At 41.6% G+C, this 22,211-nt stretch overlaps 1 protein-coding gene and 1 non-coding gene across 2 annotated transcripts in view; both read left to right on the forward strand.

Moving 5' to 3' along the window:
- Positions 1-5,577: 5,577 nt before the first annotated feature.
- TNIK (TRAF2 and NCK interacting kinase) overlaps positions 5,578-22,211 on the forward strand; it is a 391,768-nt gene continuing 375,134 nt past the window's right edge. The window contains exon 1 of the mRNA XM_065943139.1: positions 5,578-5,990. Within this exon, the coding sequence (XP_065799211.1) occupies positions 5,934-5,990 (57 nt within the window). The 5' untranslated portion in view covers positions 5,578-5,933. The remainder of the gene's footprint in view (positions 5,991-22,211) is intronic.
- LOC136173827 (U6 spliceosomal RNA) lies at positions 13,852-13,958 on the forward strand. The gene has a single exon (XR_010664307.1). It is a non-coding gene; the product is annotated as a U6 spliceosomal RNA (small nuclear RNA).

Consider the following 22,211-nt stretch of genomic DNA (forward strand, 5'->3'; position numbering starts at 1 on the left):
GATAGGTTGTTCCTAGATTAATTTAGTGACTCAACAATATGATTAAGGATCCAAGTGTTTTTCATCTTCTGCTTTTTTTTTCTCAAGTTCAGGCAGGAAGATGGCTGCTATAGCTCCAACTAATATAGTCACGCACTACTCTGTCTGAAGACAGTGTATTGGTTATCTACTGCTGCATAACAAATCAAGTGGCTTACAACAACAATAACATTTCTTATTTAACAGGGTTTCTGTGAGTCAGGTATTCGGGAGCTTGGTTTGATGGATCTAACTCAGGATCTCTCAAGAAGCTGCAGTTAGGGCAATTGGGGATAGTAATCATCTAAAAGCTTGACTGGACTGGAGGTTCCACTTCAAGGCAGCTGACATGGCTGGCAGGTTGCATGAACGTCCACAGGTCATGATGGCTGACTTCCAGAGCAGTAGTTCTCAACTGAGGGTGATTTTTGCTTTCGATGGGACATTTGGAAATGTCTGGAGACATTTTTAGTTTTCCCAAATGGGAAAGTGTTTCTGGCATCTGGTGGGTAGGGAGTAGGTATGCCTCTAAGCATCCAACACTGTATAGGACAGCCCTCCAAAACGTGAGTTCTCAGAACCACAATGCCACCATCTTCGATGAAGGCTATCACAGGTAGGAAGCTTTTCCTGGTCCTTTTATATTCTCCTGCTTCCTTCTTTTTTTTATGTTAAAAAGTTTTTGAATAGGAAAACTATTCTTATACCCCCATCAGACTTCTCTTTATTCTAGCCAGTGCTGCATGAGACACCTATGTCTAAACCAATCTCTTGGAGAGAGAAGAGAATTACAGTGATCAGTTTAGACAAGTTGACATTCATTCTTTCTCTGGGGTTTGGAAGAACTCATATTCTTGAAACACATGGAGAATAAATTCTCAAAACCAGAATTTTTCTAGTATGGAAGAAAGAGAATGACTTTGAGTGGGTAACAAATAGTTTGCTACCTTTGCTTATCATTGGTATTGCATGCTTTCTTTTTTGATTCAGGTTTTCAGTGGAATGCACTTTTCAGTAATTTGAGAGATGATCAATCATTTGAATCCTTACATATCTGAAAATGTCATTATTTTGCATTCTTTCTTAAATGATAGTTTAGTTGGGTAGAGAATTCTAAGTTAAAATAAATTCCAAGACTTTGTTCCCTTTTCTACTATTACTAGCATCTATTGCTGCTAATGAGAAGTAGGTGACTTGGTGAGAATTTCCTTGGTATCCTTAATGTTCTAAAATTCCTTCATGATGTGTTTAGTGTAGTATTTTTTACTTAAACACCAAATGAGAGCTTTTAACCTGAATATATTGGAACATTTTCTATGATTTCTTTGAATATTTCCTTCTACCCATTCTCTAGCTCTCCTGTTAAATAAATATTGAAATTTCTGGATTTATTCTCGATATTACTTAAATTTTTGCTCACAGCTTTAAATTTTCTCTGTAATCTGGGAGAAAACGACTCAGTCTTCTGGCTTACTAAATCGTCCTTCAGTTCAGTGTGAGTCAGTATAGCATGGTGATCAAAAGCCTGAGTTCAAATTCTGTCTCAGTCATTTATGACTGTGCTCGCTGGAGTAAATTAATTAACCTTTCTATTTTTCAGCTTACTCATCTGTAAAAGAAATATGCTAATAATGTTGCCTATTTTGTAAGGTTATAAAGATTAAATATGTTAGTACATGACTATTATAAGAGTATCCGCAGCATAGTACCACTGATTATTGTTCAAGTCACTTAAACAATTTCAATAAATGTGTTCTTAATAAGTCCTCTAACTGATTTGTTTTCACAGTAACCTGGTTCTTTTTAACGGATGTAAGGTCCTGCATTATCCTTCTGAGAGTGAAAAAATCTGTATGTTAAAAAACTTCTTTTTGCTCCTATAAAAATATCTCGGAGTTTTCAATTTGCTTATTGATTGAAATTGGTGCTTCTCTTTCATACTAATAGATTTCCGCAAATAACTGGTGATTGGTCTGCTCTTCTTGGGCCTTCCCAGGTGGCTCAGTGGTAAAGAATCCGCCTGCCAATGTAGGAGCCCCAGGAGATGTGGTTTTGATCCCTGGCTCAGGAAGATGCCCTGGAGGAGGAAATGGCAACCCACTCCAGTATTTTCGTTGGGATATGGACAGAGGAGCCTGGCAGGGTACAGTCCATGGGGTCACAAAGAGTCAGACACGACTGAGTGACTGATCGTGCATGCAGGCTGCTCATCTCAGTGTTTGGAAATCTCACTTGCCTATCTGCGTTGCCAGTTCTGAGTGTTTGCTTTGCTTACTGTGGTGGGAAGGGGGACAGGGCAGGGGATGTAGGCAGTTTACTTTCAGATTGTGTGTGTATGTGGTCTTATTCCTCCTGGAAATTGGTGGGCAGCCCCTTGGGGTGATAGTGTTTCCTTGGTCCAAGTGCCCATTAGTGACAAAACAGACTTAATTCCCAACAATCCGTGCTTAAGATCTTTTAAAAATTTAAATTAGGTATCATTGTTGGGCCTCCACTGTGCTTTCCCATTCCATTTCTCTTCTTCCCTTCTCACTGCTCCAAAGTTCATACCTCTGCATCCTTTCTGCCCCTATTCATGCTTTTAGTGTATTCATTCATACATATCTGCTATGCTGTGCTAAGTCACTCCAGTCATGTCCGACTCTTGGTGTCCACCAGGCTCCTCTCTCCCTGGGATTCTCCAGGCAAGAATACTGGAGTGGGTTGCCATTTCCTCCTCCAGGGGATTTTCCTGAACCAGGGATCTCACCAGGGTCTCTTAAGTCTCCTGTATTGGCAGGCGGGTTCTTTACCACTAGCGCCACCTGGGCAGTCCCAAAGTACGAAGTAAACGGATTTGAATCCATTCTCTTCTCTTTTCTTCCTCTTTTTTTTTTTTTTAATATTTACTTATTTGGCGGCGCTGGGCCTTAGCATTACTGGGGATCTCCATTTACATATTTAAGACAGACATAAACAGCGTATCACAATGTTGTACAGGCTTTCAAACCGTACATTAATAATAATTCTTTCAACCCTTCAGATTACACCAAGAAGAAAATCTCACTTTGGTCAAGTTTTGAATGTCTTTTCTGGCATTTGCTAAATTCTCTTTTAATAAATTAAAGCCTCAGGATAGATAGGTAGAATTTAATAATACTGTTTTATTTTCCATTGTATTCACTTTAATGACTTCCTTCTTTTTGTTAAGGAGGTGCTGCAAGTTTTTCATCCACAGTAGTGACATATATTTCCTTTTAAGTTAAATATAAGGAAAAATTAAAAGTGTTGAGTTAAAGAAAAATGTTAAAATAACTGTCCAGGAGGCATACGTATATGACAAAAAAATTAGATGTACTGAAATTGCTGAAATATGACATACACTTGACTTAAAAAAAAATTAAGGCAAGTTCCTTCTTGGGATATGCAAGGCTCTACCTGATCTGATCTTTACTTTCCTCCTCAGCCCAGTTACCACAATTACTTCACCTTCAGCACAAAATGCCTGGAGTTTCCTCCTTCCCTTAGCAGCTGGACTGGCCCTGGCTGTTGTAATCTCTCCTTTTATGGTACTTCCTGCGGCCAGCATCCCTGACTACACCTGACTTTCATCAACCTCTCAGGCTCCTAGGAAGCCCTCCTCCTCTTGGTACACATCACTGTACTATATATATGGTTTTCTAAACTGATTCTAAAACCAAGGGTAGAATTTAATACCTGTATCATGACACCCTCAAGGCCTGAGCAGCTGATCAACGCTAAAAGAAATGAACGATTTGTGATGCTTCAAATAAAATTGGGGGTAAAAATGAAGGTTCTTCTTGAAAAAGATGTTTTTCTCATTTTTCATGTGCTTGGAGTTTTAAAAATAGTTCAGTTCATAGATCTCAATACCTGATCTTAATGATTTTCTTTCAACACTGAGAAAATACACTAGCTTGTCTCTAGATTTAGCGTAAAAAAGGCACAGAGAAGGGAAAAAACAAGAGAAATGATAGTTTTTTTAAAAATGTAATTTCGACATTAATATTGGCTTACTGTAGGTTACTACCTTGAGCTGGACCATTTTATTAGAAAATAAGAGATCAAATCAAATGTTTGGAATTATGACACATTTAAACATATGACGTTTTAATGGCAAAAGCTCCTAAACGGTTGTGGCCACTGAAATGTTGGAACAATTTTCAAGTTTTTTGATGCACAATGCATATAAATAAAGATAATATTATTAATAAAAACAGCAGAGTGCATATGGAATGCTGCTCGAAAGTCCTGAGGAACTAACTGCACTGGCTTCCATTCATTCACTCAAAAGCATCATTCTGAAGCTGATATCCACACTGCACAATTAAAAATTCCTCAGGACACTTGGTCAGGAGAAAATTCTCATCTTAACAGAGATGGAGATAATGCCTTCAAAGCTACAACTGTATTTGGGGGAAAAGCTCAATTTTAGCCTCCCATCCTAGGTATTTCGCGTGGCCAAGGCCGGAGACGCGGCTGGGGGAAGTGACTCGATATACCGGATTACAGAATATCAGGTTTACCGGTGTAAACGTTCAGCCTTTAAATTCGAAAGCCGGAGCAGTGAAATCGCTCTCACGCCGTGCATCTTCTGGGTTACATCTTATCCGCCAGCCAAACTTTCTCTATTAACCTGGGTAGACGAGCAGCATAAACGCAGCCGGAAAGGAAAATGCAGGGACCGGAGGCGACGTGAGCTGCCTTAACCCACGTTGCCTTCCGAGTTACCTGAAGCATTCAAACCACTGCACCCGGAGAACAATTCTCGTTTCAATTCGGTCGTTTCCGTGGGGGAATTGCGGCAAGGAGAGGTCCTGGGTGTGGCGAGACCAAGAGAGAGCTCAGATCGCCCGACTTTCCTGCTTCTGGCAAACCCTTCCAGCCCCGAGGCGGGAAGTGACCGGTCCCGAAGAACTGCCATCCGGGATTCCGGGGGCCGCTGGCGGACCCGACCCCGCGGCAGTTGCAGATTTCCGAGGCCTGGGGTGGGGGGAACTGGGCGCCCACACGAGTGCGCTTCTCCCTCATTCGTTCCGCGGCTGGAGGCGGATCCCCTTCTTTGCACACAAGTCCTTATATGCACCGGTTGCACCAGCCCGCGCTACTCCAGCCCCACAAATAATTAATGGTGGAGGGAGGGCGTCGCTCTTTTTTCCCTCCCCTCTGCATTTTTATTTTTTCACCGCTGGAGCATTTGAACCCTGCGGAGAATCCCTCAAAATGCCACTGAAGGGCCATTTTGCCGCAGGGCACGAATTGGACACACAACAATAAAAGCCCCCTTGTCCCTACGAGAAGCACGGCAGGGTTCAGGAAAGGTCTTCAGATGCGGCGCGAGGAGCCCGCAAAGCCCAGGCTGAAAGGCTGTGCGCCCCTCCCCCATCCACGTTGGTGCAGAGGGACCGGGTCAGGAAGCGCGGCCGCTCCCCAGTCGGAGGCCACGCCTCCCGCGCCGTTCCTCCACCCCGCCCCCCCGCTTTACTCCTCCCAGGAAGCGGTGATAGACAGTTTTGTGTGGCTCTCCACCCCCACCCCCCCAGCTGAGTGGAGGAGTTGATGTGTCTCATTATAACAGCCAATGCAGCCGCCATCCACGCACAAGCAGAGAAGCATGTCCCATTTAAATACACCCACGCAGCCCCAGCGCCCTTAGCCGATCAGGGCGCGCAGCCCACACGCACCGCGGCTCCAGGGCTTGGAGATCCGCTCAGGTTGGGCTCCCGGACCCGGAGGACCGCCGCGCGGAGGATCGCGATCTGGCGCTGTGGGAGCCGGGGTGGGCGGAGGAGGCTGGGCCCCGGGCCTCTGGCGCGACAGCCGCATGAGGACGCGAGTGAAATAGACCAAGGTGGAATTTCCAAGGGAATAGCTTCGGGGTGGTTTTGGTCCATCTCTCCCGCGAAGAAGTCGACATGGCGAGCGACTCCCCGGCTCGCAGCCTGGATGAAATAGATCTCTCGGCTTTGAGGGTGAGCGGAACATGTTTTCTGATTTCTTTCCAGTGTTTTGGGTCAGAGTGAGTGGGCTCGGTGCGTGGACTGGGGCTGGGGCTGGTGGGCAGGGGCGGGCGAATGCCACGAGAGGGAACCTGGATTCTCGTGTCGATTCAGGGGCTGCCGAGGTGTTCTTGGCTGAGCCCCCACCGCAGAGATTGTGCGGTACGTGTCCTCCTTTGGAGGGAGCCAGACCTCCCCCCCGAAAACCCTTAGAGCTTATGCCAGTTTCATCTTAGACCGGTGTAAGAGCATTAAAATGAAAGGCGCGTGTGGGTGAGAGTGTGTGTGTGCATAAGCCCCGGTGCCAAGGCTCTAGAGCCCACTGTCCTTTTCTGTAAAAAAGAATAACAACAGCGTGAATAAAGGCACTGGCTCCTCACGTTTTCCATCAACCTGCAGGAGGACATTGTGAGCCTGGCTGGCTCCACGAAGCCGAACCTGCCGCTCTACGGGGGCAGCTCTTGCTATGCCAGTCTTGTAGATGGCAACTGCCTCCCCTTCCCCCTTTCTGCTGTTCGCGCCCGGACTGCCTCTCGGCGCTCTCTGAAATGCCGGTCCGCCGCTCACCTTTATTTATGGGTTTAACTCAGCCCTGCCTGCGCTTTCCGACTCTCTGGCTGTGACATTTCAGTTTTATGGATGAAGTTAAGCAGGTGAAAGGGATGTGTGTGTTCTCTGCTTTCCCCCAATCAGACCGGAACTCCCGGGAGTGTGTGTGTGTGTCTGTGTGTGTATCTGTGGTCAGCCCTTTGTAAAGCACCTCCCTCCCCCCTCCGCCCCGAGCCCCCCGGGTTTAATTTACCCTCTCGTGAATTGCCTCAGACGCCGTTTCATTGTATTGACTGAGACATCACTGATATAGAATCCATTTTGCTGTTGTTTGGAGATCGGAATACCAGGAATCCTGGTGCCGCCTCGACGCCTCCCCACCCCCACCCCCCAATCCCGACCCACTCCTTCGGGGAAGGGGGCTGAGCTTTCTTGCCACATTAATTAGATGCTGCCTGCCGGGAAGGGGGTGAGGGGTGAGGGGTGCGGGTGGCAGCGGCCCCGGGGGGCTGAGAAGGATTGTCTACCGATCTTACAAGGGCTTTTTCCTCTCTTGACCCTCCCCCCCCCCCAAAAAAAAAAGCGATTGTATGTACTTGAGGCCAGGAGGGTCGGTGAGACGGAACTCATGGTGGCTCTGAACACAGACACGGAAGGGGTGAAGCTTGGAAGTTCACACGCCCTCCCGATTGTTGGGTGGATGCTAAATCTTGGGATTATGTACTTGAATCTTCAGTACTTTCCTTGACATTGCCTCCTTCTCCACGGTTAAAGAACTCCCTTTATGGTCAGAGTGGTACTTTTTCTTTAGTCTTGTTAATGCTCCCTCTCTGCTTACCCCCCTCTTTTTTTAACTCCCTCCCCTCTTCTCTTTAATCCTTCCATCTCGGAGGTGAGGTTTCTTCGAGGCAGTCAAGGGGCTGAGAAGAAACAGAGATGCCATTGGAAATGGCTTTTTTTTTTTTTTTTTTTTGATAGTTGGGTAGCAAAAGCTCATTCATGCGTTATTACAGTAAGCTGTCTATTTCCCTGGCACGGAAATGCCACAGTGAGAGCCCGCGCCCTCCTGGGCAGCTGGGGTGGGGGTGGGGGGTTGGGTAACAGGGTGGGTGCTTTGGCCAAGTGTGTGGCTTCCAGCTTTATAGACTGTGTGTGTTCATTTGCCCTACTTTCTGCGCTGGGAGTTGCTGCCAGCGGGTTAATCAGGTGGATGGATGGCCCAGACTTCTGGGTAGGGGAGAGTGGCAAAGCAGAGGAGGGGATGGGGAGGGGGAGTCTGAACAATGGGCAAGACTTGAGATTTCCCTGAGCCGGAATCTCAGCCTCGGCTTCTCTAACGGATAGCGCTGTGATGTGATTTGAAGTTGGGCTTGATCTAGAGGTGTTTCTTGTGGGCTTTTTCCTGGGGAAGGTTTTCTCAGATGCCAGGCACAGAGCTTGCAGGCTTACGAGCAACCACACGGGCTCACCTTGCTCACGGCGGACATGGAGTGCGATTCACACATGGGAGACCTGTGCTCCTTAGATCAGCCTTAAGAAAAGATATTTTTGCACAGTTCACTGAAATTTCTCTTCCTGGCTTGGGTTTCAGTGCTTTGACACTGTATTTCTGCCTGCAGGAGGTATGGAAAGAGAGAGGGCTCCAGCTTCCAGCTCGTTCAGAAGATGGGGAACTGCTGGCTGGAAGATTTAAATGTAGATGTGGGGACAATTGCATTCTGGAGGGCTGGGGTTTGCGACCAGTCTGGTGGTAGGTGAGCTGGGCAGATCCAGAGTTGAGTCCAGAGGCTACAGAGGTAATCTTCTCAAATCAGAGGGCAGACCATCTTTTTCTGTCTTCCTAGATAAGGAGAGATGGGCTCATGTATAGATGAGAGGTCTCATTTGTTCCTAAATCCTCAGGAAAGCCTGCCTGCTGAGAACTTCCTGGGGAATGCCTGACCCCTGAAATGCAGCCAAGGTCAGTGGCATCTAGGAGAATTTGCTGCAGCCTCACCAGTCCCTTGTTGTTTTGGTGGCTCTTTAATGTACACAATCAATGCCCTTTTTGTAAACTCTGTGCTCAATACATTAAAAGCAGATCCTGTCTGGAGAAGCCTTTATCCTTTCCCACTTTAGGGGCTTATTGTTCTCAGTGATCCCAGATTGAACCCAGTCTAAATTTTCCCCAAATGGCAACAATGCATAATTTAGACCAGAGCACCCAGCGACAGCCCTGATGACTTAAATTATGCAAGATTTGGATGGTTTAGGAAGTCAGAAAAGAGAGGATGGTTAGAAAAAAGGTGATCTGAATCCAGTTTGATTAGTTTTGATTTTTAGAACTCTAAAGATAAGCTAAGTCTTGAGGGAAAGGAATGGCTTCACAAATTTAGAGCTGGAAGAGAATTGTAGAGCACCTAACCACCTAACCACGCCTTTCATTTAATGCTCTGGAAGCTGAAGCCTAGAGAGGTGAAGTCCATTGCCCAAGGTCATACAGCCCCATTCCTGTTTGGAGGTGGAGTGAATGGAGGTGGAGAGAAGGGTGGTTTGGGGAGGATCTAGGTTCCCTGACTGTCTTATTCAATGCTCCTTTCTGTAAGTCACTGTCTGTGGCTACATTTTCTGCTGAGAGGCAGAGAAATTATTTCACCAGGGTCATGGGGTTTTATTTATCAAAAATAGAGAAACTGCTTCATGCAGATAAGTTCATAAAACATTAAACCGTGGAGCCTTAAGGTATCTTTGGAATTCATCTTGCCCAACCTCCCTTCAGTTTCTCCTCGGCAGGCAAATGACTGAATCATCTAGGACAGATGGTTGTCTCCGTAACCCTTTTCCATCTAAACATATCTCTTGGGGTCAGTCTAGATATACACATTATTCAGAGGTATCTGCATGCAAGGTGTATAGAGTTCTATATATGTTTTGTATAATGTATGTGGATACTTATATTCTGTATAGTATTATGGATATAAATGATCCATGTGGGTGTATGAAATGTGTGTATACATACATAGGCAACAGAAAACAATCATTCAAACGTAAGGCTTCAAGATATGACAGTATTAAAAGAAATGTGCCACCAGTATGTTTTATTACATAGGAGGTGAGGTCAGCCCAGAAAGCTTTTTGGAGATTAGCATATATCTGAATCTGAGCACGTTGGCCGTCCTTAGCTTGGCCCACAGTATAAGGCAGTCAAGGCCAAGATTGGTCTCTGCTGACTTCATAGTCTAAGTTTCTGCCAGGACTCGCACTCACTTTTCTCTTTGAAGAGAATTGGATGACCTCTGCTTGTCTTTTTCCTTTACCCCTCATTCCCTCTGGTCCTAACTATTTCTTTCTCCATCAAAACCTAGATTTAAGAATTGACCTTATCTGAAGACTTGCTTGCATTCTTTCTGCTACACTTTTTGCACTTGTGTTATAAACCATATAGGGTTTTCTTTCTACCTGCTCGCTGAACTGAACACTCCGTGGGGCCAGAGGCTAGGTTTTGTTCGTTTCTGAGTCCGTAGTCCCAGTTAGTTGAATGAGTGAGTGAGTGGACAGAGCACTGGGTTCTATGCCCATGTCTTATTGAATTCTGTGACGTTAGATGAGTCCTTTATCCATAATTAACTAAAAATGAGAATGATCACAACTGCTTGCCTTCCTCATACAGCGGTTTCATCATTAAAGTATTTATGGCAGTGCTTTGAAAACTGTGAAGCGTTACACAAATATGCTATTTCATGATTAAATAGAATTTTACGGGAAACTTGATTCCACCAGCATTTGATCCCAATGATCGTATTTAATAGAAAGGGATCCTGAGAAAAAGATATTGGAATTTTGAGAGTTCTTTTTCCTTTTAATGTACTAGTGTGGCCTTATATTGACCTCTCATGGCCTATATCCGATCCCCTGATGGCCTGGCTTGACCTTTACTCCAGGTGAGTTCAGCCCAGAAGCTTTTGGAGATTGATATGTTTCTAAACCAGTAGCAAGTATCAGCATCTTTCATTAAAAACTTTTCTTTTTTAAAAATCGTTTTCTCCTCTTTATGGATTAAACATTATTCAAATAAAAACATATTTATTGTGCTTGTGCCTTTTCAAAATTTGTGTGTGGGGGGGGTGGGGGAGGGAGGCTGAGCCTGAGATGATACAGCACTAATCCCGTATCTAAAACCTTTTGGTCAGAGAAATCTTGACCATTGGTAATTCACTATCCCAGAGTATTTATTTACATTTGGTCTTAAAGGAGAATTTAGTAAAGTTGCATGAATTGGTAAGGTAACAGTATCTTAAAATGACAGTAGCATAAGAGTTTTTTAATTAGATACATGTATTGTTTTTTAGAGGTATTAAACAGGTGTTTTCTTTGCCATGATGTTGCCTCATAATAAAGTAGGGTGTATTGGTAGTTATCAGAACATCAGAGAAATATGTATAACCGTTCTCAGTGTCCATTATTAGCTGGAGTAATCTTTGTACAAAAGCTAATGTAAGTCATGGCTTGCTGTTTGCCTAATTAGCGGGTTAGGAGGTTATGAAACATTTTGTTGTTGAAAGAATACACAACATTCTTCCTACATGGGTAGATCATATTTCCCCCCCTTATCTGTAGGGCTCTTTGATAATCTCATAATTTTGAGTCTTGCCGGTTGGCCCTTTCTTCTTTCTGGCCTGCAATTAATTTTCTGTGCCTTTCTTGTTCTACACCATTCCTTTTTTGAGTGATAATGTTTCTAAGACTCACCCAGTTTTGGGCTACTGTGATCGAATCATGGCGTCTATGTCCAGCTGGACAGAATCATGCCGAGTCTCTGTGTCTCATAGAATATGGGATGTCCTGTGTCTGAAAGATGCTTTCCAATCGGTTTTTCCATTTCTGTAGGGAAAGTAGCTCTGAGCAAACAGGGCCTGAACTAACAGTGTGCTGAGAATTCCAAGAAAATCTGGGTGATATTTTTGAATGAGATGTTATTCTGCACATATAAATATAAGGTTCCTAGTGGAGAGAGAGGGAGGACTTAAATAGAAAATGTTGGATGAATTCCACTTATAATTTCTTCCCTTCTGGTTGCAAGCTTATTTCCCTTAGAGAAAGATGATTCTTTAACCACTTTTTTTTTTTTTTTTTTTTTGCATACCCAGGCTGTCTCCACTTGTCTCTAGGGGGTGCCTGGAAATTCTCAAAACATGTTTTATTTTACCCCAACCTTAAAAATCTTTCCTTAAAATCTATTGCATGGGTCCCCTTGTCTCCAGTACTCCTGCCTCAGTTACTCTCTCCTGGGCAGCACTCTTTTCTCTCTACCACCATCCGTCTCCTGGCTAGTCTCCATTGTACACTGTAGCCATGTTAGTCTACCTAAAATCACAGTTTCAGTCTGAGTATTTTTTATTCATGGCCTTCCCTGACTCCTCACAGTCTACAGACCAACGACTAAACTCTTTACATCAAGACCAGTTAAAATTCAACTGGGCACGTCACCATGCCCTTCAGTTTAACAACCATTCCTTTTCACCTGCTACAGGGCATAGCTTCCTTCTCCCCATGGATGCTCTTTCGGGGGTAGCTGTTTGTTGTTTTGTCACTAAGTCATATCTGACTCTTTGCAACCCTATGGGGTGCAGCACATTAGGCTTCCTTGTCTTTCACTATCTCCAGGAGCATGCTCAAGCTCATATCCCTTGAGTCAATGATGCTATCCAACCATCTCATCCTCTGTTGCCCCTTTTTATTCCTGCCCTCAATTTTCCCCAGCTTTGAAGTCGTTTCCAATGAGTTGGCTCTTTGCATCAGGTGACCAAAGTATGAAACTTCAGCTTCATCATCAGTTCTTTCAGTGAATATTCAGGGTTGATTTCCTTTAGGATTGACTGGTCTGATCTTGCTGTCCAGGGAACTCTCAAGAGTCTTCTCCAGCACTACAATTCAAAAGCATCAGTTCTTTGGCACTCAGCCATCTTTATGGGTCCAACTCTCATATCTGTACATGACTACTGGAAAAACCATAACTCTGACTATACAGACCTTTATCAGCAAAGTGATGTCTCTGCTTATTAATACTCTGTCTAGGTCATAGCTTTGCTTCCAAGAAGCAAGCATCTTTTAATTTCATGACTGCAGTCACTGCAGTGATTTTCAGTTCAGTTGCTCAGTCGTGTCCGACTCTTTGCGACCCCATGGGCTGCAGCACGCCAGGCTTCCCCGTCCATCAACTCTGGAGCTTGCTCAAACTCATGTCCATCAAGTCAGAGATGCCATCCAACCATCTCATCCTCTGTCGTCACCTTCTCCTGCTTTCAGTCTTTCCCAGAATCAGGGTCTTTTCCAATGAGTTAGTTCTTCGCATCAGGTGGCCAAAGCATTAGAGCTTTAGCTTCAGCATCAGTCCTTCCAATAAATTTTCAGGACTGATTTCCTTTAGGATGGACTTGTTGGATCTCCTTGCAATCCAAGGGACTCTCAAGAGTCTTCTCCAACACCACAGTTCAAAAGCATCAATTCTTTAGTGCTCAGCATTCTTTATAGTCCAACTCTCACAACCATACATGACTACTAGAAAAATCATATCTTTGACTAGTTGGACCTTTGTTGGCAAAGTATTGTCTCTGCTTTTTAATATGCTGTCTAGGTTGGTCATAGCTTTTCATCCAAAGAGCAAGCATCTTTTAATTTCATGGCTGCAGTCACCATCTGCAGTGATTTTGGAGCCCAAGAAAATAAAGTCTCTCACTGTCCTAGCTTTTCCCGTATCTGTTTGCCATGAAGTGATGGGACTAGATGCCATGATCTTAGTTTTCTAAATGCTGAATTTTAAGTCAACTTTTTCATTTTCCTCTTTCACCCTCATCAAGAGGCTCTCTAGTTCCTCTATACTTTCTGCCATTAGGGTGGTGTCATCTGCATATCTGAGGTTATTGCTATTTTTCTAAGCAATTGCCTACTTTATTCTTTTTTTCTGTACCTGCTGCCCCAACATCCAACATTCCAATGCCACCTTTCCCACAAAGTTTTCCCTGATTCTTTCAGATAGAAATTGTCCCTCTGACTTGTAAATACTCTTTGAACTGACCTTATACCTGTTTTTTTTTTAATTTTTATTTTTTCTAGATCACTGCTTTCTATCTTGGATTTTATTTACTATTAGACAGCAAGCTTCATTAAGGCAGTGTGTACTTTTGATTTTCTTAGGAACCCCACTTGGATGACCTCTGGGCCTCCAACGTCTGGATAATGTAGGCTGTTAATGGAGCAAAGCCTGCTAAATTGTTAAAAGTTTGTTTAATTAAAAAAGCATTTCTTCGTGCTCGCTTCGGCAGCACATATACTAAAATTGGAACGATACAGAGAAGATTAGCATGGCCCCTGCGCAAGGATGACACGCAAATTCATGAGTCGTTCCATATTAAAAAAAAAAAAAAAAAGCATTTCTTAGAAAGGGGGTTTTCTTGGAGATCCAGTGGTTAAGACTCCATGCTGCCATTCAGGGGCTGGGATTCGATCTCTGGTCTGGGGAACTAGGATCCCACATGCCGTGTGGCTTGACCAAAAGATTTAAATAAATATTAAAAGCAAAGGTTTTCACTGTTCTCATTTTAAAAGCATGTGATCATTGCAGAAAACTTGGAAAATGGAAAAAAAGCAAAAGTCATTCATGATTCCCAGTGTTAACTACATGTATGTTTGACTTTTTACAACTCCATGGACCGTAGCCCACCGGGCTCTGTCCATGGGATTTTCCAGGCAAGAATACTGGAGTGGTTTGCCATTTCCTCCTTCAGGGAATCTTCTCAACCCAGGGATCAAACCTGTGTCTCCTGCATTGGCAGGCAAATTCTTTACCACTCAGTGCCACCCAGAAAGCCCCAGTTTTTCCCTATGCATAGCTAAATAGGTAGTTTTTAAAAATTAAGATCATATTGTATATATTACCTGCAACTTTTAAAAAATAATCAGCCTTTTTGCACACTATTAACTTTTTTCTATACCATTATTTAAAAAATTATGTTGAATTTAAAACTTATGTAAAAGTTTATGTAAAAACTTACATATGTAATGTGCATACATATGTGGGAATGTAAAATGGTGCAACTCCTTTGGAAAATGGATTGGCAGTTCCTCAAGATGTTAAATAGAGTGTTAGCATGTGGCCCTGCTATACTCCTAGGTATATACCAAAAAGAACTGAAAACATATATCCACACAAAAACTTGTTTTTAGTAGCGTTATTCATAGTAGTCAAAGAATTGAAACAACCTAAACATCCATTAATTGATGAATAAATAAATGAAATGCATTATATCCATAAGATGGCATTATTTGGTAATGAAAGGAAGTGTTGATTCAGACTGTAACATGGATGAACATTACGCTAAGTGAAAGAAACCAGACACAAAAGGCTACATGTTATATGATTCCATTTATATGAGATGTCCGGTACAGACAAATCCATAGATACAGAAAGTAGATTAGTGGTTGCTGAAGCTGGAGGAGAGGGAGAGTGGGAAGTGACGGCTAATGTCCTAATATTAAATATTAGATAGTGGTGATGGTTGCTCAACTCTGCACATATTCTAAAAACCATTTGTATACTTCAAAAGGGTGAATTTATGGAGTATGAATTAAATCTAAGTAAGATTGTTATTTAAAAATTAGGCAGATAGTACAGTGAGTCCCCACTCATTGTCATCACATATATCCAATCTTATTTAATCTCATTCTTATCCACTTCCTCCCCCATCTTATTTTGAAGCATCATACCCTTTTATTTGTAAATATTTCATTATGCATTTCCAGAAGATAAATACTCTTAAAATGCATAACTGCAATACTGTTATCATGTCTAAAAAATTAGAATGTAATTTTTAATTTCTTCAAATATTCAGTGAGTGTTCAAACTTCTAATCATGTTTTAAGGACTACTTAGCATTTTACTGTGAGGATACATCATAAAATATTTAATCAATTCCTATTGATGAAACTTTTGGTTATTTTAAACTTTTCAGCTTTTGTAAGTAGTACTTTGAAAATCAAACATCCAAATTTATGTCCTTGTACACATTATTTTAATACATTATGCGTTAGAGTTATTTATCCTTATATTAATATGTAAGTATTTCTAGACATCTCTGTTTCCTTAGAATAACTTCTTAGAAGTGCAATTTACAGTGAAAGTTACAAATGATCTTTAAGGCTCCTGATGTTGTCAAATTATCCCCCAATTTCCTGTGAGGTAAGTGTACAAATGAACAGATGAGGCTTGGCAAAAATCAATTCATTTTTCAGAGGTCATAAAGCCTCTAAATGGCCAAGCTTACAACTGATCTGCCCCAAAGCCAAAGCCCGTATTAACTCATGTGGCCAGCATTTGACTCGTGGACCTTGTCATGACATCAGATTTATCTGATGTGTTATCTCCTTGGGTTCACAGATTATCCAGAAGCCTTTCGTTTCAGTCACACGATCTCTTTGATGAGCATAGTTGTGTTTGTAGTGCTATTTCCAAAATATTTCTTCCTTGTGATTTTCTTTTTTTTAAAGTAACCAAGGTTGGCTTAGAATAAATGTTCCTTTTCTTGTCTAAAAAGCATCAAGTACAAGCCACTTGGGGGTTAGTAGTGATTTTCTTTTACATTGTGTGTAAGGTATGTTTACATTTAATTTGCCATTTTCTTTGGAGAGATATCTGCCACTTGTCTGGAAGGCATATGGAATCAGATTCAAAGGTTTCCATTTTTGAAAGCAGTGAAGACCACGGAGTTTGCAATTATTATAGAAGATGGCAAGATGGGAAGACATGTTAGAACAAGAGGCCATTCTCAAGCTTTTATCTACCAGATAATTATTAAAATCAACATCTGGACTTAAACATTTTTTTACATGGATAAAGATATTTTAAGACTACAATGGAGAAAATGGAAGATGGAACTGGCAGCCAAAAGTGTAGAGTCCTGTGTTTCACCCACCGTGTACTCTCTACCTGGTTTATAAGAAACTATTAAAACCAACATAACCTTGTGGTTCTCAGTCTTATAGAAGCCAACAGTCTCTCTTTACTAGATTTTATAACTTAATCCTCCATTTAAAATGCCTATAAATTATTTATGCCTAGGGTAAAAATCTGAGCTTCACATGCACATGGTTTCATCATTTCTACTTCTAGGTATTTTTTTTTTTTTTAGCAGCCTGTAATCAAATTATAGCAGTGTGGTGGGTGGAATAGATTGTAAGCAGTAATTGCTAACTGTATTTAAATAATAATATTTAGCATTTATAGAGCACTTTATGTCTTCAAAGTACTTGCAAACATTATCTAATTAAGTACCCTCTCTGATTATAATATGGATATAAATGTACTTAAATCCAGAACAGGGTCATGAGAAAAGTATGCATTTAAAGTTAATGCTTGCTAGGCTTTGAAAACCTATACGATAATTGGTGAGTTAGATTGGGGTTCCGTTGAATTGTTTTTGTGCATCTGTTTGTTCAGCCTCATAGCAAAGTCAGATTATATCAGTACTTTATCAGTGTTTCTGCTTGATATCTGACCATTAAGAACTGTGTTGATCATCACGCTGGTCCTTACAGACCGTAAAACATTCACAATATAAATTAGCTTTAAAATGGGCTCTTTCACTACATTTCATGCCCTGGTCTCAGATGAAATTCTCATTAGTAAGTGCAATGAAGTGGGGTAGTGTGAGGGAGAATGGCTATGCATTGTGGTTTAGTAATTTCCATCTGAGAAAAAAATACATTAAACTGCACGGTAGGATACATCATAAAGAAACGCACTGGAGAAATGAAACATCTTGAATCTCACCACAGTAATGACTTCTTGCTGTTTTAGGCACACGTCTGTGTGTTGTCCCCTTGCATGTGTGTCCTGTGTTGGCAACTTTGAGTGTTTGGATCAGGGACCAGTGTGGCTTATCCAGTAGATGCTAGAGAATTCTGCAACTGGTGGAGTCTCAGTAAATGCTGCCCTGTGCATTGTGATTTTCCAAGAGCTGGTTGATAGGTTAATTGTCTAATCAGTGGTTCGCAAAGTGAGATCCTCGTTTCAACAGCTTCAGGATCATCTCAGGTCCTGCCTCTCTGACCTACTCTGGAGGTTGGAACTGGAAACTCTGGGGCGGGGTGGGGCGGGAGTGGGAGTGGTGGGTGGGAGTGGGTGGTGGGTAGAAGCCCTTCAGGTAATTCTGATGCAAAGTTACCACTGGCCTAACTGTTTTGAAGACAGTTTCCTTCTTTTTTTCATGTTGGCTCATTCACTCATTTATTTTATTTTATTTATTTTTTTCATTCACTCATTTAATATTGATATTTATTGAGCATCCACTGTTTACTGTGTGGAGGATATGGTGATGAAGATGCAAGAGAATGCTGTCCTCATTCATCTTATCCCCTAATGAATGGGAGAAGTATACGTTAAATCATAAAAATGACTCACTAAAAGCAAGTCGCTTTGGAAGAACACAGAATATATCCACAGAAATTTGAGTTTGCCTGAAAATGTTGCAGAGTAGGAAATAGTGATTTACATAAGGTAACTGCAACTTTTTTTTAAGGCTTATGACTTCGAATTGTGGAAAGCACATACTTTTAGGAATATGAACTTTAAACCTTAACACTAATTGAATAAAAAAAAACCTTCACACTAATACTGTTTTATATTTGTTTTATATTTGTATGAAGTGTTTGTTAGAAAGGGGATACTTGAAATAGTATAAAGTATCAACTGATGCCATTTCAACTGATAATCTTGGAGAGTTTTTTGAATTGTCATTTATTGTTGTTAGCAAGTATGTTCACGGGGCAGAAAAAGTCCCTTCTACCACCCATGATCAAAAAGATGCATCCTTTTGGCGTTCATTCCTTGTTTTTCCCTATAGATGTGTAGAGATTCAGTTTATGGCCCCAGAAGGTGCTGACATTTGCCTAGAAGCTGGGGGAAAAAAAAAAAGAATTGTATTCATAGTCTCTTTCAGTCCGTCTTTTGTTTGCAGTCTGAAATCTTTGGGTGGTTTATATTTTGAGACTTGGAAAGTGGAATGGATGTTTGGAATCTAGACAGGTTAGAGTTTCCTTGTCGAGAAATCCCATAGACATTCCTTGTAACATCTGTTACCTAGCCACAAAGATGCCCTATGGTGTTATTTAATCTACAGTTCTTAGATAACACAGTTTATATTGCATGTCTTTTTATTTGGGGGAAGGTTGTTGACGATTATGGTAGTTAAGGCAGCTTTGTACACAACTCAATAGTGAGCATGTATCAAAATTTTATTTCATACTCACTGTTGGGGAAGATGCTTTTGAAAAACTGACTTCAAAGACCCCTCTTGGAACACTTATTTTAAAGGAAAAAGAGATGATTAGATAATAATCGGTAGACTGGATATTAAAAATATCTGGATGAAGGTGACTGAGTTTTCTGCAATATTGACAGTTAAGGGGGCATACTCAACTGTCTCAGAAGGGGTTTTAATATTATTAAAATATTGGGGAATTGCGTAGCATTTAGATCAGAAATGTTAATTGCTCTTTGGATGGGAGAGTGAATTAATTGCATTATTCAAGTGGTTCTGTTTGGGATCAAGTTTGGGACAGCGCTGTTTCTAGTACTGGTGGTATCTCAGGCTCTGAAGTAACTATGAAGCTGAAATGGCTTTTTTGTAGCCATTTGCATGATCGAAAGGGCCCTTTGAGTTTGGGAGTACTGTGGTTTTCTATTGGAACTCCCAAGACTCATTTGAGGCCAGAGACTGGGTAGTGTTAAGTTTCCTAAGGTCAAAGTCAAGTGTTTGCTGTTCTGAAAACTCCCTCTTCTTTCTTCTTTCAACTGGTGGCTCTAGCACCAGTGAGAGAATACAATTTTCTTTCCATGCGAACACATAAATAAAAGCACTGCTGAGCTCCCCTGCAGTTTTCTATCCAGATGCTGTTCTGGGAAGAGACACTGCATGCACTCTTTGGTTTGAACAATATGTATGTATGTTCTCTCTGTGAGTATTTTAAAGATGTAACTCGTGCTGGTATTGTAGTCATCATTTCTTGAATATAAACAGCTTTTATTTTTGGAGAAGAACAGATGTAAAAGTGTGAAATACAGAAGTCTACACATTTTGGCAGGGGTAAAGAGAGGAGGGATAGGGTTGCTTTAAAATCATGGTAACCCAGTCTTAGTTACTCCTTTGTTTTCCTTAAGTGACTGAAAAGTAGCAGGGGAAATCTCCTGGAACCTGACCAGCTGGGTACCTAAACCTCCACTTGGCTGATTGCACCAGGAAGAGTGCTAGTCGGTAATGAGCATGGGTCCTACTTTTTTTTGTTCCTAGAGATGAAAACCCTACTAGGTTTTCATCTCTAGGAACAAAAAAGGTAAAGAACCCGCCTCACAATGCAGGAAACATAAGAGGCGTGGGTTCAATCCCTGGGTCGGAAAGATGCCCTGGAGGAGGGCATGGCAATCCACTCCCGTATTCTTGCCTGGAGAATCCCATGGACAGAGGAGCCTGGCGGGCTACAGTCCATAAGTTCACAAAGAGTCATGACTGGAGTGAATTTATTACGCACGCCAAAGGAGGAAAGCTGTAGGTGCAGAGAGGCGATTGTAGACATTCAGTGAAATTTATATGACACTTAAAGTAAAATACTAGAGAGACACAGATCCATACCCCAGACAGGGAAGTTATCTTCTAGATTGGAAATGCGTTTGTGGGAAGGGTCTGGGAGCTTGTGTCCCTCTGTAATCTCTGAACCAGACAGAGCTCTTGCCAGTCCTCTGGGTGCCCACCCCCTCTTTGAATTTGTGAGTCTGTTTGTAAAAGGTACCTGGTGTTCTCAAAGCAGCAGGCCCTTTCCTGTGACTATTCTGTGTCCCCTTGAGGCCAGGTCTGTTTCTTTTCTTTTCTGGAAGCAGAGTCTCCTCTTCGTAGCCCATCACCTGATATAGTACATTGCATCAGATTTAAAGAAATAATTCCCTGACCTTCTTTTGTGTTCCTGGCTGTGGTTGCTTCCTTCTGCAAGTTTCTGCTGGTTTGTTGGGCTCACAGTTAAGATTTTGTCCTCCCAGAACACATTCTTATTTGTCATGGTTCTTTGATAACTCTCCTTTGACAAATATTTTGGTCAAATGTTCTGTGATTAGGTCTATATGGGTTTTTTGATATTGAGTTTTGATACTAAATGATTTCAGGCATGTTTCAAATGAACATCTTTGATCATTTCTTTTCTAAATTCTTATGAATTTTGGAATGCAAATGAATTATAAGGCTGCAGGAACTCCCCAGTTCACAGACATGCTAGTTCCAATCTTATTCAGGCCATGTTTCATGTTGTAATAAATGTGAGTCTGGATTTTAGACTATACTTAAGAATGTAGAAAAACTGGAATGCTTGTACGTTGCTGGTGGGAATGTAAAATGTTAAGTCATGTGGAAAACAGTTTGGCTGTTTGTGAAAAAGTTAAACATAAATTTATTATATGACCTAGCAATTCCATTTCTGAATAGCCACCCAAGAGAAAGGAAAACATCTGTCCAGGCAAAAACTTGTATATAGCAGCATTATTCATAATAGCCCAAAGTAGAAATAACTCAAATGTCTAGCAACTGATGAATAGGTAGATAAAACATGGTGGAAGATGATGGAATACTTTGGGGCAGTAAGAAGGAATGAAATACTGCTTCATGCCACGACATGGATGTGAAAGAAGCCAAACGCAAAGGACTGCATGCTGTATAATTTCGTTTATGTGAAATGCCCAGAAAAGGTGAATCTGGAGAGACAGAAAGTAGATTACTGGTTGGTTAGCTCTGGAGAAGAAAGCAGAGAGTAACTGCAAATGGGTGTGTGGGATCTTTTTGAAGAGATACATTCTAAAATTGGATGGTGGTAACATAAGTGAATTATACCTCAATAAAGCTGTTAAAATGTAATATGCCCAAGACATTACTTCATAGTTGGACCAGCTCCATACACCATGAGGGCAAATTCCCCAGTAAGGTTACTCTGGTATTTCTCGTAATGCCTTCTCTTCAACACCTTGAGGGATGGGGACTCTGGTCTTATCTTCTATTTTCTGTTTACCTTCATGTCATTCCTTATTCTGAAAAGCTTCTAGAACTTTATAATTGTTATAGTAATTTCCTTCAAGATAAGGTCGATATAACTTATCTCTCCTTCCAAAGAATGGAGGACTTTGGAGCCAGGACTAAGGTAACTACTGTAATTCCCCTTATCCACTGGGGGATGCATTCCAAGACCCCCTGTTAATGCTTGAAACAGTAGTAGTACTACCCTTTTTCCTATACATACCTACCTATGACAAAGTTTAATTTATAAATTAGGCAAATAAGGATTAACTATGATAAATCATAAAAGAAAAATTATAACAATATATTATAATAAAGGTTATGTGAATGTGGTCTCTCTCTCTCTTGAAACATCTTGTTGTACAAATTTATTGCCTTTTCCATCATAATGAAGGATTCATCATGCACTGTGGCCATAACTTTGGCAGTCTGAGGCGCAACAGCAAAACTAGCCTGAATTTCTTTTTCCTTCTTCACAATTTCAGAGATAGAAGATTTGTTCTTACTATAGATTGTAGTAACCTCTGCACACAAGAGGTTTTTTCTTTCCTTATTAAGTTGA

The sequence above is a fragment of the Muntiacus reevesi genome, chromosome 8 (assembly GCF_963930625.1).
Source record: "Muntiacus reevesi chromosome 8, mMunRee1.1, whole genome shotgun sequence".
Classification (NCBI taxonomy): Eukaryota; Metazoa; Chordata; class Mammalia; order Artiodactyla; family Cervidae; genus Muntiacus; species Muntiacus reevesi.